General features: G+C 39.1%; 1 protein-coding gene across 3 annotated transcripts in view; it reads left to right on the top strand.

The window, feature by feature from the left end:
• LOC145982202 (deoxyribodipyrimidine photo-lyase-like) overlaps positions 1–25,817 on the top strand; it is a 95,200-nt gene that overhangs the window by 2,240 nt on the left and 67,143 nt on the right. For all 3 annotated transcript variants that reach the window (XM_083115774.1, XM_083115772.1, XM_083115773.1), the window contains exon 2: positions 16,786–16,942. In XM_083115774.1, the coding sequence (XP_082971900.1) occupies positions 16,841–16,942 (102 nt within the window). In that variant the 5' untranslated portion in view covers positions 16,786–16,840. The remainder of the gene's footprint in view (positions 1–16,785; positions 16,943–25,817) is intronic.

Genomic DNA, 25,817 nt, shown 5'->3' with positions numbered 1-25,817 from the left:
ATTAATAATATGTTAGTACGATATTGTATATATAGTGTCACGGAATTTGAAGAACACTTCCGTTAGGGCCTGTAAAATGTAAATGTCTACTCATAATGCATCACAGAGCTGTAAAATGGGTTTTTGTACATGACTTGTATTGTAATCAAAATAGAGTACTATTTTCCAATTGCTTTCGCTGTAATGAAACATGTAGTTTAATTTGCAAACTGTATTGTTGAATGTGTAATATTTTAATATGTATTTTTAATTTTCTTTTCTTTTGTAATTTTTATATTAGTAATTATATACTTATTATGAGAAAGTATATTGCAATCATGTTGTATAATGACTAATAAAGTAGTCTATTCTATTCTATTCTATTCAAATAACACCAGTAAATGCTTTTGTGGTTAGGTTAGGCAGACCAGGTTTAGGGCTTTTAGCATTCAATAATTTCCCTAAATGCTTCCAACATCTCATGTTGATCCTGGACTCAAGCACAATACCCCTTCAACCCTTGTGCCTGCAGCAATCTGAGGAATGCCTTTTCGCTGATAAAAAGTTATTTTCAGGACTGCCAACCAGGGTTCCATTTTACCGTTTATTTTTTTTCCCAGATAAAACCCGATTAAACCTGTGCAAAACTGGGTTTTATTGGGGGTTTTCAGGTTATGTTTAAAAATATATATTTTAGAAATGAAATACATTTTCCCCCTGGTAGTAATGCATCATAACATTCAATTTGTATTGCTTTGTACCCTGTCCCAACTTATCTCTGGAGCAGGACAACGAAAACAATTCTGCGCAAGTAGTGACGTGAAATGGTTCCACCAATGAAGTCGTGAGAGGGATTGCGTGGAGAGGGATAAGCGACTGCAGTTACCAGCCTTCACAGCAGTGTGTACTGCTTCACTCTGCCCACTTGATTTCCTCCCCTTCTCTGATGATATGCATGGCCTTGCCCCAGAGATAGTTGAGACAGGGTATAGTTGACTGAATCAAAAACTATTTAACATTTCTGGTAACATATTCTGTTCTAAAATATTTTGTCCAACAGTTTTGATTCTACTCTTCCTGGATGGTGAAATAGTTAATACTGTTGATTTGTGATCAATTTTCAGGATTGCATTCCCTGATGAGGCACATACTTTGGTGGTGCAACCAACGATCTGACTATGGTGGTTGTTGGGGGGTGGGTTAAAAATATGTTATAACCAGTGCTTTTCCCCCCCTGGCAGTCAACAACGATACTCCACAGTGGCACCTTATTGATTTGAATGTTGATTTGGTGTTTTAACTCCACTTTATGCACAGTAAAGGCTAATGGGGACTGGACCTACAGTTTATGGTAGGATCCAAACCATTGTGTGCCTTTGCCGGGTATCAAACCTGGGACCCCTTGATTACAAGGCAACGATCCTACCATTGCACCATCGGGGAGGCCCCATTTTGCACCTTATTATAGGTGAGGACTAATAACATTTTATTTTAAGAAGAGAAATTCCTAAAATGCCAGAGGTCCTGGGTTCGTTCCCAGCCTGGGTGTGAGTATTCTTTGTATGTCCCTTCATGAATTTCATCACTCATTCTCATCTTTGCGATTAGCCAAATTTGGCAATCCAACAAGATAAATGCATGTGTGTGTGTGTGTACTTGGAGATGCATCATCGTTTATGAAGATAACAGAATTTGGAATTTTGTTATGATGAGCACATTAACAAACTACACAGTAACATAACAAATCAACTTGAATAGTGCCAGAAACATTCTTTCCAGAAAAAAAATCAATAACTGTAACATTTTTACAGTGAGACTGAATTTAATCGATCAGGTTTCTTACTTTCTTCCTTCTGCAATGATACTCAAATTTAAGCATGTTAAGGAATATGTTTTTCAAGATGCAGCGCATTTTTAGTACTAGTGAATAGTCAATTCTGAACTTCAGTTTATGAAACAAATTATTTTGTGAATGCAGTGTTGTGCCTATGTTGGAATGATTTATGCTACAGCTACAAACACATTTTTTACCTCATTTATTTCATTTCCTTACAAGCTGCCATAGACTATTAAATAATCCAAGAATACTATGATTTAAATCACATTGATTTAAATCCACTTCAATACAGTTTACAGTTCATTACAATTGTGTTTTCCCATAATTTTTCTGGATGTTTGAAGCAAGCATAAATACCTCCTCCACACATTAACCATGCCAAATTACAAGTTTGCCAGATTTTATTGTCTGGTTGATTTCGTCGTTATGTACATAGGCTGATTCTTTAGTAGAGGCAACTATGATGTAGCGACACCGTGCAACGGAGCCAGGCACTGTCGTTTATACCAAAGGTTAATTACACGAGAACCCTCTCTCAGAGCAAAAGAACTCACTCTTCCCACTCCACGCTCATGCGCGGTGACAACAAGAACAAAGCAGTTGTGAGCGAGCGGTCACAGAGTGCAGTTGCGATGTTTACGAAGCAGGAGCAGCAGAGCTGGTTAAAAATTGAATGTGCTAGAGGTCGAACAGCACAACAGTGCCACCATGGACTTCAACAGGCTCAATGCCTAAGATGAAGGAACCACTTCGTGGGTTTCACTTCCGAACAGTTCGAGACATTCTTCTGGCAGTACAAAGCTCTCTTCAGACTATCAACAGATTAGGCAGTGCCAACGGCTTCCACATCGCTGGCAACACGTTGTACGCAATGCTGGGGACTACATCGAAGGCCTGTAAAACTTAGAACCATGCATGTATGCTGTGTGTCTAGTAAATAAATAGTTGCCACTACTAAAAAATCAGCCCTTGTATCCTTCAAAATATCTGGTTGATATGAAAATCGCAATTCCTATGCTCAAAACATTTGTAACCCACCAATTTGGTCCCAATGCTCCCTAAAAATGCACTATATTTCGAAACATATATTGTCAAACTGTAGCTTAAGTGGCACCCTAAAATTCTTAAAGGAGTTTCCTTCGTTAATGTCCAAAAATGTAGTTTAGATATTTGAAAGTGTCATCAGAATTGGAATCTACTTCAGCATATGAAAAATCCATTTTTCATCTACAATCTTGAACAAATGTAAATGCAAAACAAAATCACTCCTGAGGTGTATCTAGTTGCAGTTAATTTCAGCTAAAAACCTCTAAATTTGCTGCAGTTATCGTGGTCTCAAAATTGGTGACTTACTCCCACCCTTTCTAAAACACACTACATTACAGAGTTCTTATTAAAAACTAAAAACTCAAGCGATGCCATAACATTGCTGAGACCTGTGTTTCTTTATGTACGAAAATGTAACCTAGTCAAGTATGACATGTTAAACCGGTCTGTCATGTACTATCTTTAAACATGGTGACCAATTTTTCTCAAATGTGAGACCAATCCATCAAGATATCTTGCAATTATATAAATTGCAACTCAAAAGATTTGCATTTATGGTAGTTATCAAAAATACAACATTTTTGATTTTACCACCACTTCTCTCCTAATCCATGAAATATTATTTTAAAAGCTTTACTGCAAAATTGGGGTTCAATGAAATTTTGTATTCTAGACAGTTTTGAAAGAAAGAAAAAAAACAATGTAGAGCATAGTATAGAGCCTGCAACATTGGGAAAATCAGTTTTTCACCCACCATCTTGAAACACATTTTCTAGCTGCAGGAATAATTTTACCTAAAAAGGTAAAATGCTCCCCTGTGCATAGCACTATGCCATGAAGGCGTATAGGGGGTGTGGGGGTAATGCCCCACACTTTCTTGATCCGGTCGTGAGTGGGGGTGATGTGATCAGCATCACGCCCCTGACCACCTTTACCCCCCAGGGTTTCCCCCAGATACCCATGTCATTCGATGCTGGGTGGGCGCCGGGGCCGCTTTCAACGTTAGAAAAGTTCCCGGATTTGAACCGGCCGGTGATTGAACCCGGGACCTTTAGCATGGTAGTAATTTACCTAAATGATTCTAAATTTGCAGCTGTTATTTTGGCCACTAAATAGATGGTTTATCCCTTTCTGCCCATCCACCCTAACTCATACATCATATTTTGATAATTCTTTTGTGAAATTATAGTGCAAGTACATAATGCCGACAAAGCTTAAAGCAATAGTCTGTTCAAAGGTTTGAAAATGTCAAAAATGAACATAGTGTATGAAACCTGTATGTGAAAGTATACATGTACACTGAATTTACTTGATAATCTGTGCGTTTACTCACCAAATATATTTTTTTACAGTAAAAAAAAAGTATAAAAAACTTACGTGAGTGAGTATAATGGTTGCAGACGACGTTTTGTGAAGCTACGCTCCGCTTCTTCAGGTCTCTTTTCAATACATACAGTACTTCGTCATATATGTAAAAAATCCATGATTAGGTAAAAGAGGGTGTTTGGATATGGAATTTAAAATTACATGAAGATAAAAATGCCACGAGGCTAAGAGATAATTCTAAAAGAACGGTGTGCCCATATTATCATACAGAATGAGTGACTACTGTAGTGCACGAATGCTACATCCCCTCCAATGAGAACTCCACAGATTCCGACGCAGTGCATTTTTATCTTCGTGTAATTTTAAATTCCATATCCTATCCAAACACCCTCTTTTACCTAATCCTGGATTTTGTACATATATGACGAAGTACTGTATGTACTGAAAAGAGGCCTGAAGAAGCGGAGCGTAGCTTCGCGAAATGTCGTCTGCAACCATTATACTCACTCACGTAAGTTTTTTATACTTTTTTTACTGTAAAAGAAAGAATTTACTTGAGTACCCTAAAATATAAAAAATAAAATTGTGGAAGATCATGAAGGTGCATGTCTTACATGGGTATAGAACTCCTAACCAGACATAAATAGCAGTATATCGAATAGGCAAGCAACTCATTATGATGAGAAATCAGAAAATCATTTGAAGAGTGTTCCGATTTAATTATACCATAATTAACAACATTTCAATAAAGTGTACTCACATCTCCCATGTAATGCTTAAACATGCAAAGAAACTATGAAGTGCCACTATGGTTTCCCCCACATAAGGAAGTGACTGATAACCAAAGTGCTACCACATTCAAAATTATAAGCTTTGTTCAGCTGTGCTGTATCAATCAATGCAAATATTTTATCTAAAAATGTCTGATACTTTTCCTTTGTTTCTTGGATATATATTCTTTTTATTTCTGTTAAAAGTTCATTTCTAGCACGATTTGGGGAAAGTAGCCTAAAAAAACATTATGACTTCTACTACATTCATTATTTTTGGTATTATAAGCTCTGCTAAGCCTTTTCTTTGCAAGTTTTTCAAAAAAATTTGACAATCATAGAATCTCACAAGTACAAGGGTCGTTCAAGGTTGACCGGGACTTTTATTTCTGCAGAGGAAATAGGTAGCAGAAGAAACACCAAACTATGTCAGTTTTTCAAAGTATTCTCCGTGTGCACCGAGGCACTGTTGCCATCGTTCTGGCAGCTCCCGAATTCCTTTGGCGTAGAAAGAACTTTGTTGTTGTCGTAGCCATTGGAGGACATCGCTCCACAGTGCTTCGTCTGTCGTGAATTTCTTCCCTCCCAGATGGTCTTTAAGGAGTGCAAACAAATGATAATCACTGTGGACTAAATCGGGACTGTAGGGGGGATGGGGCAGAACTTCCCAGCGCATGTCGGCCAGAGTTGTTGTTGTCACATTGGCTGTGTGAGGGCGGGCATTGTCATGGAGAAGAATGACATTTCGAGACAACATCCCAGGTCTTTTCTTGTGAATGGACTTTCGTACAGCACCACTCAACAATGTGGAGTAAGACTGGGCATTAATCGTGCTCCCTTTGTCCAGAAAATCCACATTGATAACGCCCTTCATGTCCCAGAAGACACTTGCCATGATCTTTCCAGCGGACGGCTGCATTTTGCTTTTCTTGGTGGGCGGGGAACCTTTATGCCGCTACTCCATGCTGCGTCTTTTGGTCTCTGGGGTTGAATTGTGCAACCATGTTTCATCACATGTGATGATGGATTGCAACAATTCATCACCTGCTCGAAACCGATTCAGAAGCTGTTCACAGACCGTCCTGCGTGTCCACTTCTGATCGAATGTCAGCTGGCGGGGAACCCACCTTGCACAGATTTTGCGGAAGCGTAAGTGGTCGTGAATGATTGTCTCAACACTCCCGACACTGATATTCACCTCGGCAGCAATATCCCGCACTGTTACTCGCCGGTTCTCAAGAATCATTTGCTCAACACGTGCGATATTCACTGGTGTGACTGCAGTCGGGCGAATGTGTCCATGCGCTTCATTTGTCATCAGCTCCCGTCCTTCGCGAAACTGCTCACACCATTCGTACACTCTTGTACGCGACATCGTTTGTGCACCATACTGTGCTTGCAATCGTCTGAAAATCTCAGCTGGTTTCACTTTCTCCTTCACGAGAAATGTGATTACACACCGCTGCTCCACAGCCACAGACACACTGCTTGCCGCCATGTTCCCTGCAACTGCTGCGCATGCGCGAAATACGTCATGCCGGGTGCTAGTTACTCGCGAAGGAATACATTACGTCACCCGCACGTTTCATCATGATCCGGCTATTCATCGATTTTTTACGTGCGAAAATCCCGGTCAACCTTGAATGACCCTTGTATTTAAAACAATAATTTACAACATTTTCTGAAAAGAACCACTTTTTGACTTGGTTTTTTGGTGTTGTTTTTTTTTAAAAAAAAAAAGAACATGTGGGGAAAACTGGGCTGGGCCCTCCCGGGCCAACCCTGCTGCAAACAGTGCTAGTTACTATTAGAAAGCTCCAAATTTACTTTCACAATCATTCCCACTATTCATTCTTCTATACTTTCTCTTTCTTCTGTGAACGAAAAATACCTTGCCGATGGAAAGTGCAGGTTGCATAAGGTACTTTTTACATCTTTTTTTCGCTGATAAATTGTACTTTTCCAAACTCCAAACATTAGTAATTACTTTCACCAAGGTTCAAATTTACTGTAATAATCATTTCTACAATTCTGCAATACTTCGTGTTTCTCCTATGAAACTTCAAAAAATCCTTCAACATTCAGTATCATTACCCCCAGTTGTCCTCATTATGTTAGGTTGGCACTGACATTTTAAAGCTACTTGAAATGAATGGACCTTGGACCACTTGTATCAAAGACAAGAATACAGAAGCTACACAGGATCCCAGTACCTTGTATAACCTCCACAAATACTTAATGTGATAGCCTGTTATTTTCGGCAACTTAGACACATTATACAACATTAGTTAGTTAGCTTCATTAGCAACTCTGGCTTCCAATTTTTGTCTAAGTGCAAATGCTAAAATGGTCCCAAAACCAGTTTCTGTATCTATTTTCTAGCCTCCAAAATATTAATATTAAGATTATAACACCATTAAGCCTTGTTTCCATGATATGAAAAACTCAATATGCTGACAATTTTATTTTATTATAAAACATATACTAAATGTAACAAGGTACAAAACAGGACGATATATAACAGTTGGGCTGAAAATTTCGTAGGCTGACTCATAGATGGCGTTACTAGAATTAAATCCATGTGATTTTTACTTAGTACTAACCTTCAAAAGATACGTGTATAAATTTCACAGCTGCCGGATAATTAGTTCGTGAGATATAGCATTGTGAGTGAAGCAGCTTTTGTTATTGTGAAAAAATGGATAAAAAAGAATTTCGTGTGTTAATAAAGCATTGCTTTTTGGCGAAAAAAAATACTGTTGAAGCCAAGGTTTGGCTTGATAAACATTATTCGGACTCTGCACCAGGAAAATCAACCGTTGAGAAGTGGTTTGCTAAATTTAAACGAGGCGAAATGAGCATCGAAGACGATGCACGCAGTGGACGCCCCAAAGAGGCTGTTACCGACGAAAACATCAAAAAAGTCCACAAAATAATTTTAAATGATCGTAAAGTGAAGTTGATCGAGATAGCTAAGACTTTAAAAATATCAAAGGAACGTGTTGGACATATTGTGCATGAATATTTGAACATGCGAAATCTGTGTGCAAAATGGGTGCCGCGCGTGCTCACAATCGATCAAAAGCAACAACGTTTTGATGATTCGGAGCAATTTTTAACGATATTCAACCGTAATAAAATTGCTTCCCCATCCACCATATTCTCCAGATCAGGCCCCCAGTGACTTTTTCCTCTTTGCAGACCTTAAAAGAATGCTCGCTGGAAAGAAATTTAGCACTGATGAAGAAGTAATCGCCGAAACTGAGGCCTATTTTGAGGCTAAAGAGAAATCGTACTATAAAAATGGCATCGAAAAATTGTATGACCGCTATAATCGTTGTATCGCCCTCGAAGTCAACTATATTGAATAATAAAATAGAATTTTGTCAAAAAAATATTTTTTACTATGTTAGCCTATGAACTTTTCAGCCCAACTGTTATACACAAACATTACTCCCCTCCAGACTATTAGAAAGTTGTTCTGGAACATTCTAGCAGGTGGCTTTCCCTTGTCAACTGTACTTTCACCTAAAAGGCTAAACACATTTTCTTCCATCTAGAATGTGGTTGGACTCTTTATCTCACGCTCTTTTTCCTTCATTCTTTTTTAATATTAAGACTGATCTTTCATTCAGTTTTGACAATAAAGGTTACTATAGGCCAATAAATCATATAGGAAGAGAAATAAATTCACTTCATGATCAAGTAGGACATATTCAGGTATGAACTTCCTCAGTTCAAAAAATACGTAGCTAACCATCAATGATTCTTATATGTGGTTCCTGTGTATTTATTTTATTTTGCATTTTTTAAATTTATGTTTTGTTAAATATGAATAATTATCAAAAATAGCACAAGGAACATGCTCACATAGGTTCGAAGAAATACAGCAACTTTCTTGCAATGACCAGGCTGGCAGTAATTTATTTGATGTCTTCGTAAGTCAGAAGACTGAAGGAAGTAGTTAATATTTTTTTGTATAATTCTTGCATGGGTGTATGTATGAAAAAAAAATGTGTAAAAACTGCAATCTTAAAAAAAAGTTGTTTCGATCCCAACTGCAATGGTGGGATCACTGAAATATTTTACAAAGCTTCTTCATTTACCTTAATTGAACGTTATTGATTTTAATATATGGCAATAAAGTAAATTCACCATACACTATATTTTTTTTTTCGATATGTGTTGTGGCATAAAGTTATTTACGGATTGTTTCGGTTATTTTCTGTTCCAATGAAAATTTTATATTGATTCTATTAATGTAGCCTAGCTTTATAAAGAGGTGAGATTTAATGTCATTTACACCTAGAGTTGGAAGTGGTTGGAAACAAAAACTGGCTCTTTTGGGGGGGAAAACGGAGGGTTTTTTTCCGTGGCTTTTTTGGTTGAGCTTTTTTTCACAAAAGTGTCTCAAGTCAATGAAAATACAGGAGTTGGCAGAATTTTTCCTGTTTCATGGTTTTAGTTTATCTCCCTACTCTAAAATAGACACTCATTTCTAAATATAAAATACAATTTACAATATGAAATTCGTAGCTAGACATAAGCAGTGTTTTCAAGAAAGCTGGCTTTTTTGAATGGGCAGTTCTTTCAGTGTTATCTTCATATTTCGGTAAGCTTATCAAATATATCTAGGGCCTATGTAGTATAAACATATTTACATTACTAGAGTAGTTTTGTATGTGTTTTTAATGGGACCTAATAGTATGATATGATTTTGAATGTTTGAATTTGTTATACGAGCACATACATAAAGCAAAAAAGAAAATACTGCTCTACCTTTTAAAAATCTAGTATTAAATCTCTTTACATTAAATTTTGTGTTCAGTAAAATATATCTGTATTCTGGCTTTCCAATACATAATGTATAATTTGCTTAAATGGCCACTAAACCTGGTCACGGAGCAACTAGTGATGTATTTTGGCTGCTTGTTGCAGTGGTTCTCAACCCTTGTGAGACCACAGCCAGTAAATTTATTTATTTATTTATTTATTTATTTATTTATTCAAAGTTTCAGATACAGCACTTTTAAGGCCATTTTACACTGAAAACTCTAACAAATAACAAGAACAAGTCAAGATGGTTTTAGGTAAAAACAAGAAAAGTTAAATATAAACATAAGGCATAAACAAGGAAACAAACAAAGATTTACATATTCATTTTTAGGGAAGATCGGAAAATACTTTCAGGGGCAAAAATGTCTATGTTTATGGGTAAATTATTGCAGAACTGGGGCAGCCTGTGGAATAAAGCGCGTATAAGGGAAAGCCTAGCGGTGGAGGTGTGAACAATTCAGTGTTTCGGGTCGATCGAGAGGGAACTCTGAAGTTGAATTCTGTAAGAAGAAATTCAGATCTTAATTTCCCATTGATGATTTTATAGAAAAAAATTCATATCGGCCATATCGCGTCGGGTCTGCAGTAACTGAATGTTCAATGTAGTCAGGATGTCAGGTTTCTGAAGATGCCGCAAAGAAGGAATTCTATGACGAACAATGGCGGTAAAGAAGCTGAGGACGGAATCCATGCTAGAAAGATTTGTATTGGAAGCCATGGCCCAGACTGGAGAACAGTATTCGAGAATCGGAGAAATGAATGACTTGAAAAACAGGCTAAGAGAAGTTGGAGTATCAATTTCAGTGAATCTGTACAGGAGGCCTAAGAGGCGCATTGCACTTTTAGTTGTAGCTGCGATGTGTTCCTTAAAGTTCAGCTTTTCATCTATGATAACACCTAGATCTTTTTGGGCCGCAACTGTAGTAATATAATTGTTTTCAAGAACATAATGAGAATGTATTTTGTTCTTTTTTAAAGAGACTGTGAGGGAGGAACATTTCTGTGGGTTAAGTTGTAGATTCCACTGGTTACACCATGTGACAAGTTCGGAAAGAGCATTCTGGAGAATCACAGCATCTTGCGTGGTTGAGATTTCTTTGAAAAGTTTACAGTCGTCGGCAAACATGAGTAAATTGACAGGAAATGAGGAAAGTCTTTGAGGGAGATCGTCCATGTATAGGATGAACAAGAGAGGGCCCAATACGCTCCCTTGTGGTACCCCAGACAGGACAGGAAGAAAATCAGAAGAGGCGCCTGAAAGGGTGACACGCTGTGTCCGTGAGTGTAAATAATCCTGGATTAAGGAGAGAAATTTGCCATGTATGTTAAATCTAGTTCGTAATTTGTGAATAAGAAGAGCATGGTTTATTTTGTCAAAGGCTTTTGAAATATCCAAGTATATCACATCTAGCTGGGAATTTTTGGAAATAGCCCTAGTGGCATGTGAAAGGAGAACTGAAAGATTAGTCAAGCAAGAGCTACCTGGAAGAAACCCGTGTTGGGCAGTACTGATATGCGGAGATGTAAATCTGAATAATCTGTCCTTAATGATTTTTTCACAGATTATAGACAGAGGTGACAGGAGTGATATTGGTCTGTATGATGTAGCACTATTTTTGTCTCCAGATTTGTGAATGGGTACAACGTTGGCTTTCTTGAACATCTGAGGAAACACGCCTTCAGAGAAGCACCTATTTAGCAAGAGAGAGAGAGGATGAGCCAAGAAGTCGGCAGTGTTACGGAGGAAAATTGTGGGAATTTCATCTGGTCCTAAAGAGCGGTGTATGGGTAATGAGGCAAGGAGAGATTTAACTTCATGAGAAGAGGTTTTGATAGTTGATAGAGAGTGTGAACAGACCGACTGCACGTCGGGAAGTGGGTTGGTTGAAGCATGCGAGGTGAAGTTTTCGTGAAAGAAACTGTTGAATAAGTGCACTCTTTTATCTCCACAGGCTGATTCCGATTTGTACTTGATTTCCATGGGGACGCGTGGTTTTTGCTTTCTTGAATTTAACAAAGTAAAGAATTTCTTTGGGTTGGTAAGGCACTGTGCTGTTACGTTGTCTACGTAGTCCTTATATTTTTTCTTAAGTAAATACTTGGAGTGACGTCTAATACTACAGAACGTTTGGTGTGTATGCACATTGGGGCTTTGTTTCCACAGGTTCCAGGCTTCCTTTTTGTTCTTTAGCACCAGGAGAACTTCATTGTCAAACCACAACGGATATTTTGTCGATTTCGGTCTCCTGGCCGGCACGAAGTCATCAATCACGGCGTGCAGTACGTCCACAAACATCTCCACTGATTTGTTGACGTCATCATCCTGCACCAGACACCACGGGTAGAAATGAAGAGCTCGGCGAATGTCCTCCCAGGGTGCATTCCGCCACAGGCGATAAGGCTGCTTTTTCGGTCGAGACTTTCTCTTCTCCACGGGGGGCAGGTACACAAGGACATCTAGCGAGTCGTGGTCCGATGGTAAAATGTTTCTTTCCGGGGTTATTTCTGGATCAGGCAGAGTTGCCAGGACGTAATCTAAGTTGCTGTTACCGCGTGTCTTATGCATGTTGAATTGCTTCAGACCAATACCATTCACGAATGTGTCCATGAACCATTGATCAGCCGGGCAGTTTGGAGTACCAGACGTGGGGGTGTTCCAATCGATGGAAAGATTAAAATCACCAAAAAGCATTACGTCACCACACGTTAAGGCTGCCAAGACTGAATCCCTGCAGGCTTCCAGAATTTGCACGGGAGAGTTTCTGTTCGGTCGATAGTACGAACCAATTAAAATTTTTCTACCTTTCTCAATGTTAAGTTCAACCCACTCGATTTCACAGTCACGGTTCAGATCCTTTCGAATTTTGCTTTTCCACTTCACATTCACGCACACCATCACACCCCCTCCTCTTCCAACTGGCCGATCATTTCGAAAAATATTGAAGTGACTCGCAAAAGGCAATTCATTGTCTGGAACAGTGTCGTTCAGCCAAGTCTCCGTAAACACCAAGCAATCATAGTTTAACAGCTCCGTCAGATGAATAGTACAGTCGGTGAGTTTATTTTTTATGCTTTGAGCATTTTGGTAATAAACTGAGAGGGAGGTAGAGTTCCGTTGGAGGGGCCCGGGGTTCAGATGAACGTCACCACACAGGAGCGCGAGGCACAGGAAGTGACGGTAGCTGGCGAGGGTTGTTGACTTACCTCGAGGGTGCGGCTCCCGTTGTACCGGCGGCCGAGACATGGCTGCTGAGAGCTCGTCAATACCCTGAACCCAAAAATTTCACTCATAAATACATTTCTGGGTACTATTATCGTATGAGGGAAACACCTACGAATCGTATATTTCGGACTTCTTTACATTGCTAACGTGTTATTTTCGAATGTGGAACATTTCCTAAAGTGAAATAATGCATATCAATGCCTGTTTCTTAGATTTATGAGTACTTACTGTTACTTGTTGTTTCGAATCTGTAACACATTATGGCCGTGATAGCATACTGGTTTAGGGGCGTTCTGAGAGTGTTTTGTCGATTTATGCAGCGTTGCAACCTCGTTCACCGGAAAATATCTACTTTCGTGCCCGGATTTGAAATTATGCTAATACGTCGCAAACCATTGACGTTAGACTCACAAACCATTGGCGTTAGCCTCACAAACCATTGACGTTAGCCCCAAAAACCATTCACTTTAGCCCCAAAAACCATTCACTTTAGCCCCAAAAACCATTCACTTTAGCCCCAAAAACCATTCACGTTAGCCCCAAAAACCATTTTCCGTAAGGTTAGGTTAGGTTAGGTTAGGTTAGGCAAGCATAGTTAAAAAAAAAATAATTAAAAATACTCGACACGTCATGTTCTAGTGAAAACACAGCGAGGCTGAAACACTAGCTATGGGGTTGCATCATCTTAACACACGGAACATTGCACTCTCGTGCAGAAAGCAAATGGCGGGAGCAGAAACAGCGTGTCGGACAGAGATTTTCGCAGAAAACAACATGCATTCACATTAAAATGGATCAAATCTACATTCAGGAACTTCCACAACGCTAAAGAAAATGATTTCCGTAAGTACTTTCTCCTGTAAATTTGAAGGAAATTTGAAGGAATCCGTTTCCCTCATACGATAATGTTAGCCATTTCTGATCTTTAAAGTTTATATGGAAATTAATATGCACCCTTAATTAATATTAATATATCAACTATGTTATAGTCATAGTTCAATTATTTATAGACTTGCTGTCAAATATAAAATTAGATTTAAATCAGTCATCAACCCCTGGATGCAACGGATCTTTTGCAGCCCGGCAGTTGAAAAACAGTGGCACTAAAACTGAAGCAGAAGCAAATGAGACTGGCAGCAAATGGCATAAAAAAATCTATTTAAGAAATCTGGACTGGACCTACAGTTTGAAATGAGATCTGAATCATTCTGCCTCCAGTGAGGATTGAACCTGCCCCCCCCCCTTCTTATTACAAGGCTACATCATTACTTTAAGCCACTCCAGAGACCCATTCACGATTATAAAAGGAACCTTCTATCAAAACACCAGAATTTTTTCCGCCAGTACTTTACAGGCTCAATAAATTCTAAATCTCTGATGAAGTAACTAACAATCGTGTTAAGTATAGAGAACATTCAGACCAAAGCAACACATTGCAGGGGGGGGGGGGGGGTAACATTGAAATGACAAGCGACATGGTCCCCTTCAGTGTGTAAACAAGACCGAGGCGACACGATGTGTGCCACTAAAGGAGCTTTCAAACTGAAGCGACAGATGAGAAGCGACACAGTCTCTGTCAGTATAAAGCAAGACATTCATCGTGCATGCAAGAAAAATTGACCGAAGTGGCAGGATGCACGCCATTGAGAAAACAGTATAGTCCGAGCAACATGCAAGTGGCAAGTGACACTCCGGCTGAAAAGGTTGAATGGATTACTGAGGTTCTGCTTCCAAGTGACGCACGTCAATGTTGCTTCAGTCTGAAAGTCCCCTAGAAAACTGTACAGACCAAGTGACAAGTGACACTTGCAGTTTACGTTGCTTTGGTTCGAAAGGTTGCATTTACTTCGAAGGGTTGGTTTCCAAGAGCCACGTGTTGCTTCCATCTGAATGCTCCGTCAAACAGGATATATACACACATTCACGTAATGCAAATATTTCTGCATATGTGTTGTGAACAGTAATGATTTTTAATTGTGACGAAACATCGAATATTTTGATAATAACATTTGTTTCATATTTTATGACATCAACATATAAATTGAGACACAAACATGTAGAAACTTGTTTTAAGTCCATTTCATGGTCAGATGTGCTCATCAGGGCTACATGTTTAGTTTTAACCCTAGCTTACCTGTGCCGTACAAGAAACTTATATACTTGGGGGTGGCTCACAAGCCCACACTTTTTTTATCACTAAAATTCAAGAAACCATTTTTATTATTGAATCACATCTTCCTTTGCTGATTGCATAAGCAGTTATTTAGTAATTATAATAATTTCAAAAATTACTATTAATAAAAAATAATAACCAATTATTGTATGTGTCTCGAACATATTTTATCATTAAGTAAAACTCACAAAATCCATAATATTTTTTTATTAATGCTTTTTAGTTTGTATTTGTTTATTAAATATAATAATTACAGTAATCAGCATCATTACCAATCAATTGTACAATGTCACTGTCATGAGTGTGTCTCACATTGAAAGATGGTGCCTGATATGCCCTCCAAGTGCATTTTGCCTCCTTATTACATTACATTTATGTTTTTATGAACAAAAGTAATAAAGAAATATTAGGAACATCCTAGGAAACTATGTAATTTATTAAATTTAGAAAATAGAGGTGGGAGGCCTGCAAAGCCCCCTCCCCAGTTAGCTAGGGTTTAAATTGTATCTGAACCACTATGCAATATGTGTCCTCTGGGATTGGCCAATATCTGTCTTTTGGCTGCTACATCATGTACATTTTTTTGGCTAGTTGTAAAATATTTCACTACAAACCTGTAAACTCATAACAGTAACTTCAAGTTATATCGATTAGCTGTAATTGGTAAAAAGCCACAAGAGCCAAAATTTCAGTTTTTTTTTCTTTTTAAAAAGCTGGCTTTTTATAAATAAAAAAACATCCATTTACTCTATTTACACCTAATACTACTTTGAAAAGCAAGTCAGCTGCTGTTAAAAATCCATCAGCTCAAGAGTCAAGCAGACGATACACCATGCTGTTTGTAAACTACAGCTTGTGACAGCTTCGATAGTGAGGTCAACATGACATTTCCTATGATGTATGCATAAGCTACTCATAAGACCTGGGCAAATAATTTGTGTAGAATAATATATAAAATACTAATCATATTAAACCGTTAATAGTGGTATTATCATTAAGCTGTAAACAAACATGGCAGCTGATATTTTGCAAACTATCTTTAAAAAAATCGCCAAAATTCAACTACATAGATCATAGAAAATATTTTAAGTTACAATTATATAGTACATCCAGAATGTTTTACTTTCACTGGATGAAAAGTTACTGAAACTGAAATTATTATACTTTCGTTAACACACTCAAAAACCATTTCCATAGTAGGTTCATATAAACAGAATCAGAAACAAAAAATCTATATTTACATTTAATTTTTGATTTGCTTAAATCAAACTGTTCAATTATTTTACAAGCTCGTTTACAAGAAAAAGCCTTTCTGTAAAGAATGATATATCCAAATGTACGGTGCCAAAAAATATAAAAGCAATTTGAAGCATGTTTTTTTTAAAAAATGAAGAAATCATCAAGAACAATTTTTTTAATAAAAATTGTGATTTTTATCCACCCTGATATGTATTTTGCCCACTTCATCGCACACATGCAATTACACTTTCGCATCAACCAAGAAAATGTTGGAGTGCATTAAGAAGTGATTTATGTAGAGAATTCAACTGCCTTATTAGTAGATCTCTTATCCTTCTTTTCCTTGTTTCTACAGATGCCCTCATTCTTCTCAGAGTAGAGTGACCTCGTTTCTTCCAAGTGAAAAGAAAATGTCTTCTTCAAAAAAGAGGAAGGTAATGCAGTTAGATGAAGAAGCAGTTTCATCAAGCGATGGTGACTTCTTACAGAAAATTAAGAAAAATAGAATAGCTGTGAGTAGAATGTTTATGAATAACATTATATTTGATAAGAGAAATTTTATGAATTTGTAAGTCATGTTCAACGAAATAATTATATTTTAAGGTTGACAGTCACACACCAATATATCTATAAATATCTTGTAATTTAGTGCAAAATTCTGCCATTTTGCTATAATTTTAATGGCGAATCCCCATGTGCTACTTTTTTTTAAAAAAGTAAATGTCTAAATATTCAACTTATTTTTCACTGCAGTCACCTGGAAACACATTTATTGAGGAGGTCAATGAATCATTCTGGTTCTTCAAGTACCATTTGGGATTTTATATTAGATTGGTAGAATATCGGATGTTGGTATCTGTAAGTTTTATATCAGTCCATCCCTGGTTCCTTACCATGATGACTTCAAAGCACATGCACATCCACCTTCAAAGTAATCCTCTTGGTAATTATATGCTTTTGCCAATGCTGGAAGCTGAGTTTTGCAACTTCCCGTAATGCCTCTTGCGATGCTGCTTTCATCTCAGTTTCTGATACAAAACAACATCCCTTTCATGCAGGTAAAAAGGGTGGAAGTTGTAGAGGGATAAGTCTGGTATAAAGGCAGGATGTTCCAGCACAAACATTCCATGTGTGTCCATAAACTTAGTGCTGAGTATGGGCCTGTGGGCATGAGCCTTATCATGTAGAAGGTACCATTGTCCACTTTGCCACTTCTTAGGCTGCTTAAGGCAGATAGATTCAGGAAAACGACATAAAAGTTCCACATAGAGCTCCTTGTTTATTCAATGCCAGGGGTCCCGGGTTCGAATCCCAGCCTGAACAGCCAGAGAGTAGCACAAAAGCAAAGTAGCAAAATCAATCAATCAGTCAATCCTTGTTTACTGTTCTGCCCCCTGGAATGAATTCTAAATTGACAATTTCTTGAGAATCAAAGAAACATATGAGAACTTGATGAAAGAGACCAAAGAAAATTCGGCAGGATCGAAGCAAAGGAAAAGTCATGCTCGTGGTTTTCTTTCATGGCCAAACATGGAATGTCTGTGCTGGAACATCACACCTATTCAGTGGACTTGTCTCCCTGTGACTTCTACCTTTCACCCCACATGAAAACCCATCTAAAGGAATGTCCTTTTACATCAGAAATTGAGGTGAAAGCAGCATTACGGGAGGTTGCAAAACATGGCTCCCAGCAATGCTTAACACTTAAGAGGGAGGTGGAGTTTGGCGAAGGTCGCCGTGGAAAGTGCTTAAATTTAACATGGGCTTTTTTGCATTTTGTTGAATATAACGTTTTAGGACAAAAATTTGCCGGAAAACACGCAATAGATGTGAACTTACTTTATGAAACTTTGAGTACATGACACATTTATGCAATTTCAGTCCGATAAATGTGCACAAATTCCATTATTGTTTTTCAATTTCCCATAAGGAAATACGTAAATAAGCACAGAATGGTTATAGGATTTGTGGGTAGCACCAACGAAAATGGCCATTATGATGCATACTAACGTAATGCTCAATCCTTTTATGACTAAGCTAGGGAGGGCTTTTCTTTTAAAAATCACTTGCACAGCCCAAAATGATTGTTTAAAAATGTCATGTATTATCGACGGCGAAAGATACGGCCGCTTCAGCCGAATTTCATTCATCATAGTTCGACACTTGGTCACTAGATGCCTCTGTTGCAAAATTGCCCCAGGCTGACGGTGAGGGCTAGTACGCGCGGGTGTTTGAATCCTCTGCACAGCTGGGTTCCGTCCCCTCGTCAGAAGGTCCCGTAGCTGTCACAGCTTGATTTATTGCCTCTTCCCAGGCAAGAAACCAAGAAAGCAGGAAGGCCATGAGTTTGTGTATGTTTGATTGTAGAGAAGCAGAGCATATTTACCATGAATTGGAACCAGTGACACAGTAACTTTATCTCGATCTTACCGCGAAGGACGTATTTAGGGGGGTCCAGGTGTCCCAACGTCCCCCCGAAAGACTTACCAAGTACAAAAAAATTAAATAATGAGATCATAAAACTTCAATTAAGTAATGAAAATAAGGTGGTTGTTTAATCGCAAATTGTTTATTTCCGCAAAAATATTGGAAAGTAATACGACTTTGAATGACAGTACCAAAGAAGATTTATGCAAGAATTATTACTACTTATAATAACATGCAAAATATTACCAGGAATTTTACTTTCGTCAACTGATTCTAACATCATTTTTTCATACTCAATAAATATTATATTCTTTATCTATTTGACATTAATTTCCTTGCCAGGGCAGTTTCTATTTTTTACAAATTTTGCCGACCTTAACTACACGTAAGCTAGATAATGAATACGTGATGTTATACTGTATCACTGTTGTTATACCGCCTTCTTACCTATTCATCTTATAAAAATATATTAATTAATTTAATATAATTATACTTATTTTATTTTAACATTATTAATATTATTATTTTGAGACATTACGTTAGGACGCCGCTCCGAAATATATATCTAGATACGTGCCTCGTGTTCGATTTGAATAAAATGTAGAAAAGGCGGGGAGGGTGGTGACGCTTCTTCTTTTTACATTTCGATAGTTTTACCTCACATGTAGTACTTTGTGAGTCAACGGTGGGACGCGCGCAGGTTCGAGTCTCGTGGATGAGCGTGACAACTTTTCTCCTGATATTTCGGCCAGTCAAACTCGCGGGCCGCATGTGAGCCCCAGCATTCGTTAATGCGGTCCGCCTTGGCCCCACTTAACACTTCATGCTTGAAATTATCTATACATTTGTAGTTATCCCGTTTTCTCTTTTCTCGTGATACAAGACCAGACTCATCCAAACTTCAACACATTGACCAATTTTCCCTATACAGGTATACATTCCCTTATAGAGTAGGTGTTGTGTCAACTAAGCAAGCTGATTGACAGGTTACTTCTGAAGTACGAAAATATCTTGCCAGCTGGGGGAGGGCAGCGTGCATACTTTCTGTCGCCTATGAGTCTGTTTCTTGATTTTTAAGGATTTACCTGGAAGAAAAGCCAGTTTCTGTAAAAGTTTCAGAGAACCATATCGCTGCCCAAACTTCGTGGGAGTAAGAAAAGGACTATAGAAGAGGAATGCAGATTTTTCAAGTGAAATGCTTACTTTTGTTGTGAAGTGAATACTGAAAAGCGTAGAAATTTTGTACCCTGATAAAGTAAATTCATTCAGAAATATTTCTTTATCACGAAATAAATTTGCCATAATCTGTGGCGGAGTGGTTAGCACAACCCGTCGCGACACCAGAGGTTGCGGGTTCGAATCCTGGCCTGAGCATGGATTTTCTTTGTATGTGTCCCTTCATCAATTTCATCATATCATTACTCATCATCATCGTCGCCATTAGCCAAACGTTGCAGAAAAGGAACGCTAATAAAAAAATCAGAGGAGAGGATTTATTACTTAGTCAATGAACAATTGAAAGCGAAAATTGTTCGTGTTGTTGCCTTTTCGCTCACAATATGCGAAATTACGGACGTCTGTGAGCTAGCTCGGTTTGCTCCCTTCACTCGTGGATGCGATTCTTATCTCGATATGACAGTAAAACTACTTGAATGATTCCTCCCCGTGACACAAGAGCTGATATTTTGAAGGAAGTGGAGGCCATTTTGCAAAGTTACAGTCTTCCGTTATATTAAAACTTTTTAATAAAGTTATAATTTGTCCAAAGTAAAAATACTACGTGATGAAGTTGGAAACAGGTTTCAAGACTTCGTAGGGTGCGAAGGGCAATAATCTTGTTCTGCTCTGCTCCCTTTTCTTTAAGATGGTGCGTGTGAAAGTCCTGACTTCGAATGGAACTTATTTAATTGCAGTGCAACTCGTCTCGCTCCATGCAAGAGTCAGCCAGCAAGCAGAGAAATGCGAATTGCTTTGCCAGTGGAGAAATTTTAGCCTCCGAAACCAGAATTAAAAGAAACAGGTGGGTGTCATTTTCCTGGAAACCTCGCTGCGGGAGTCACGCGGAGGGGAGGGGGTGGTGAAGGAAGGAAGGTTCTCTGGCCTCAGGCTTAGGACAGCCGAAAAGAATACCTAGTCCTCTGTTATGTCGCTAGGTGTCTCTGTATCGCATCGGGCCAGGAAACTACTTTTATGCCAACCTCCAGCCCACTCTTAACACTGCTTTTTGCTGAGTTATTTAACTTTTACAAGGTAACCAGAAAAGTTCTTGCCATTTTTGAACGTCAGAAACAAAAAAGGTATAAAGCAAATGTTACATAACGTTAATCCTCAAAGTAATTCCCATCAGCATTCAGCACCTCTTGCCAACGTGTCTCCAGTTGTGCAATGCCATGGCGGTAAAACTAGGTGGTTTTGGATGCAAAGAAATCTCTGAGTGCTAGCCGCAAGTCTGCCTCATTTGCGAAGGATTTTCCACGAAGTAGGGTGTCCAGGGAATGAAGGAGGTGATAATCTGTTGGCGGAAGGTCCGGGCACAGTGTCTCCCAGCCAGTCTCTGTGCGGTATCCCTGGGCTCGCCACCCATGCCACATGCAGCCTGACATTGTCGTGAAAGAGCAAAACAGCCTTGCGCTTGCAATTAACCTATGATGGCTCCTGCTTCAGTGCCTGTTACACACGTTCCAACTGCTGCGAGTAGAGGTCCCCAGTGATGGTTTGGCTCGTTGGTACCAGCAGTATTGCACCACTTGGCGACTAAGAACATGATCTTGCGTGGGTGTAGAGGTGGTCTTAGGGTGTGAGGCAACCAATGTCTGGCACTCTTGGTAGTGTCATACAGGACACACGTTTCGTCACTGATTATCACTTGATCGAGAAAGCAACGAGAAACACGCTGTCACTCGTTTTGGTTGTTGGCTTCCGACAGAGCATGGAGTACCCACTAGCACAATTTGAATGTCTTCCCTATCCGATGCAGATGTAGTCTGTTTCCTGGGAGACCTGGAAGTGGTTGGCAAGCTTACCACATGTTAAGTTGCTGTCCTCCAGGACCTGTGACCGACCACTGCGGGGTTCATCACAGAGGTACAGATATTCCGACCTGAACTTCTGGAACCAATGCCCAGCTGTGCGTTCATTGACGTATTCGGTCACTTGATTCGGCTGCAGACATGTCCACCTTCAAAAAGCAGACAATCCCAAACGAGCTGCTTCGACACCTCCATTTCTCTTTGCCACTGCTCAAGCTATGGCTGCTGTGTGTGCGCAACTCACCTTGTATTGTTCAAGGTCAATGTCCCCACTCCCATCCTGACCGCTTTTCCAGCACGTGGCACACGTATTACCGCATCAGTGATCACTTCTTCTCGTTAGACGTCAAAAAAGGCAAGAACTTTTTTGGTTACCTTGTACAAGTAATATTGAAAAGAAAAGAACTTACTCACAATGTACGACAAAAGTCCAGCAGGAATCATCCAATTTTAAGAAAAATTCAGAAAATTACAATTTTCTAAATTTTTGCATATAGCCCTTCTTTTTTTTTTCAAAATTGGGGGACGGGCATTATATGTCCTCAAAGAGTGATCTTTTTAATTTGGTCCATCCAGCATCCACTACAATTCTGTGAGTTTTGGCCAGCTCAACAATATTGTGCCACTGCTTTCTATCTTTTGCTTGTCTCCAATTTCTAACTTTCATTCTCCTCAAATCTTCTTCTACGTCAGCTCCCCATTTCTTTTTCGGTCTTCCTCCTAATCTAGATGCCAATGGTTCTCTTAGCCGTTCGAGCTTCCTCCATCCTTTTGATATGGCCTATCCAAGCCAGTCTTCGAGATTTTACTTCTCTTACTATATTCCTTTGTTTTATCAGTATATCCAGTTCACTTTTGTTTTTCGAATATACATTTCCTCATTCGGTCCAAATATCTTCCTCAAAACATTTCGTTCTAAGGTTAGGAGCTGTACTTCGATTCTTTTCTTTAGTGTCCATGTCTCACCTGCATAGATAACACAAGGTTTTATTGTAGTGTTATAAAGTTTTAACTTAGATGTTCTAGTTATTAACTTGGTGGTGAACAGGTTCTTATGTGCATAAGAAGCGTGATTACCTGCCGCTTTCCTTTCTTTAATCTCCTCTTCCATAGTATTGTTAATGTTTACTACGGAACCTAGATATTTAAAACCATTGACATTTTCAATTTTATAAAAAGAAATCGTTAAAAAGATCAAAGATCAATCACTTACGTGTGCGAATACAAAATGTCGATCAAAACAACGTTTCAGAGGTCAAGATTGCCTCCTTCTTCAGGTTAATGCATTTTCTTAGGCACCAAACATGGTGTCACGTTAAAAAAGTGTTAGTTGAGGATAGAGGTAAAAGGTTATGGTAAAAAACACTTATGGAAAAGACCCCACTTTGTAGCTGTAGCTGCAATGACATTCGCTTCTCCCAAGCACTGGCCTAACAGCCGCTTAGGACATTTCTTTTAAGTGTTCTTAGATTAAGAATTGTGTGGTTTTAGATGTGAGTTTTAATAGTGTGAAAGTTTTTACAGCTACAAAGTAAGTGTTTTTTACCATAACCTGTATCCTCAACTAACACTTTCTTAACGTGACACCATGTCAGGTGTCTAAGAATACGCTTCAACCTGAAGAAGGAGGCAGTCCTGACCTCTGAAACGTTGTTTTGATCGACATTTCGTACTCACACACGTAAGTAATTGATCTTTTTAACGATTTCTTTTTATTCAGCAGTGAGTAATATGCACATCACAATATGTTTCAATTTTATTGTCTTCAATTGTAACTGATCTTTCGACTGCAGGATTTCTTGAGCATTTCATGTACTCTATATGATCAGAAGTATCTGGACACCCACCTGAAAATGAAGTACAAGTTTGGGCTGCCCTCCATAGGGAACACTGTCAGTCAATTCTGTGTTGGCCCACCCTTAGCATTGATGACAGCCTTCACTTTCGCAGGCATACTTTCAAACAGGTGGCGGATGTTTTCCCTGGGGAATGGCAGCCCTTTCCTCACAGAGCGCCGAAGTGAGAAGAGTTATCGATGTGGTTCGGTGTGGTCTAGCACGAAGTCTGCATTCCAAAACATTTGTGAAATGTTCTATGGGATTCAAATCAGGACTCTGCGCAAGCTAGTCCATTAGTGGGGCGGTGTTGTCTTCAAACCACTCCCCCACAAGGCCTGCAGTAAGGACGGGTGCTCGGTCGTGTTGAAAGACGCAACGGTCATCCCCGAAGTGGTCTTCGGCGTTAGTCAGCATGAAAGTGGTTAAAATGTCAACATAAGCTTGTGCTGTGGCATTGCAACATAAAGCAACAAGGGGATCAAGCTGCCTCCAGGAGACACATGACCACACTGTAACCCTGCAACCCCCGAATTTCACTGTCAGCACTATACAGGCTGTTCACCAGGCATTCGCCAAACTCTACCATCAGATCACCACATTGTGTACCGTGATTCATCACTCCACACAACGGTTTTCCACTGGTCTATGGTTCTGTTTTGACGCTCCTTGCACCACACGTTTGGCATTTGCCTGTGTAATGTTTGGCTTATGGACAGCTGCTCGCCATGGAAACCAAGTTGCTGAACAGTCATAGTGCTTGGAGTAGATCCTGATGCAGTTCGGAAGTCCTGTGTGATGGTGGCGATGGATGATTGACGATTATGCTGTACGACCCTCTTGAACACTTAACGGTCTCTGGAGGTCACCATTGGAGGTCGGCCTACACGCTCTTGGGTTGTACACGTCCCTTCACATTTCCACTTCACTATAACATCAGAAACAGTGGACCTAGGGATGTTTAGGGGGGGGGGGGTTGAAATCTCGCACACAGACTTCTTAGACAAGTGGCACCCAATCACCTGACCACGTTGAAAGTCTGCGAGTTCCTCAGACCCTCCCATTCGGCTGTCTTGCGCCGTCTGCAGACTACTGAGATTGCTGAGCATGTGTTCCATGCAGTAGATGGCCATACTATGTCGCCCTCTATGATAAACACATACTTTGCGGTGTGTCCAGATACTTTTGATCACATAGAATATTTTGTTTTAGCTGTATTTATTGTCGGGCCAGCTTTTCTTGAGTCTTCTGCTAATTTTTTGAAGGTATCTTCCATCATTTTTCCATGTTCTGGGCAATATTAATATATCATCTGCGTATGCACATACTTGTTTTAATCTTCTTGTTATTGTGCCTCTAACATCTTGCTTTTTGATAATTCTATCAATCGTTATTGAAAAAAGCATAGCTGATTGGGGATTTCCTTGTCTTACCCCAATATTAACTCCAAAGCTTCCTGTAATTTCATTGCTTATTCTAACTTGGCTCAGTTGGTAACGCATCTGACTAGCATACCGGTTCAAATCCGGGAACTTTTCTAACGTTGGAAGCGGCCCCGGTGCCCACTCAGCATCAAATCACATGGGTACCGGGGCAAACCCTGGGGGGTAAAGGCGGTCCAGGGCGTGATGCTGATCACATCACCCCCACTCACGACCGGATCAGGAAAGTGTGGGGCGTTACCCTCATACCCCCTATACACCTTCATGGCATGGTGCTAAGCACAGGGGAGCACTTTACCTTTTTATTCTAACTTTAGCAGTTGTATTTTTTAAGGTCATTTTAATTAGTTCGATTAGATTATTTGGTACTCTATATTCCTTTAGGGACTGAAGAATAACTGTCCTTTTTGCACTATCAAAAGCCTGTTTGTAATCTATTAATATAGTATGTATTGTAATATTGTACTCATAACATTTTTCGTATATTTGTCTGATTACTAGACAACAAATTTTAACTTTTTGTTTTTTACAGAGGCCAAAATAGCTGATTTATATGGATTTGAGTGTACTGAAGTTGAAAATGACAATTAAAAATCTAGATTAGCTCAGGTTTGGAAGTTATTGAAACTTTTATGTTCTTCACATATTATAATG

The sequence above is a fragment of the Lepisma saccharinum genome (genome assembly GCF_977018435.1).
Source record: "Lepisma saccharinum chromosome 12 unlocalized genomic scaffold, izLepSacc3.1 SUPER_12_unloc_1, whole genome shotgun sequence".
In the NCBI taxonomy this organism is placed as follows: domain Eukaryota; kingdom Metazoa; phylum Arthropoda; class Insecta; order Zygentoma; family Lepismatidae; genus Lepisma; species Lepisma saccharinum.
Note: the sequence above shows the minus strand (reverse complement) of the source record. Positions and strands in the feature narration are given on the sequence as shown.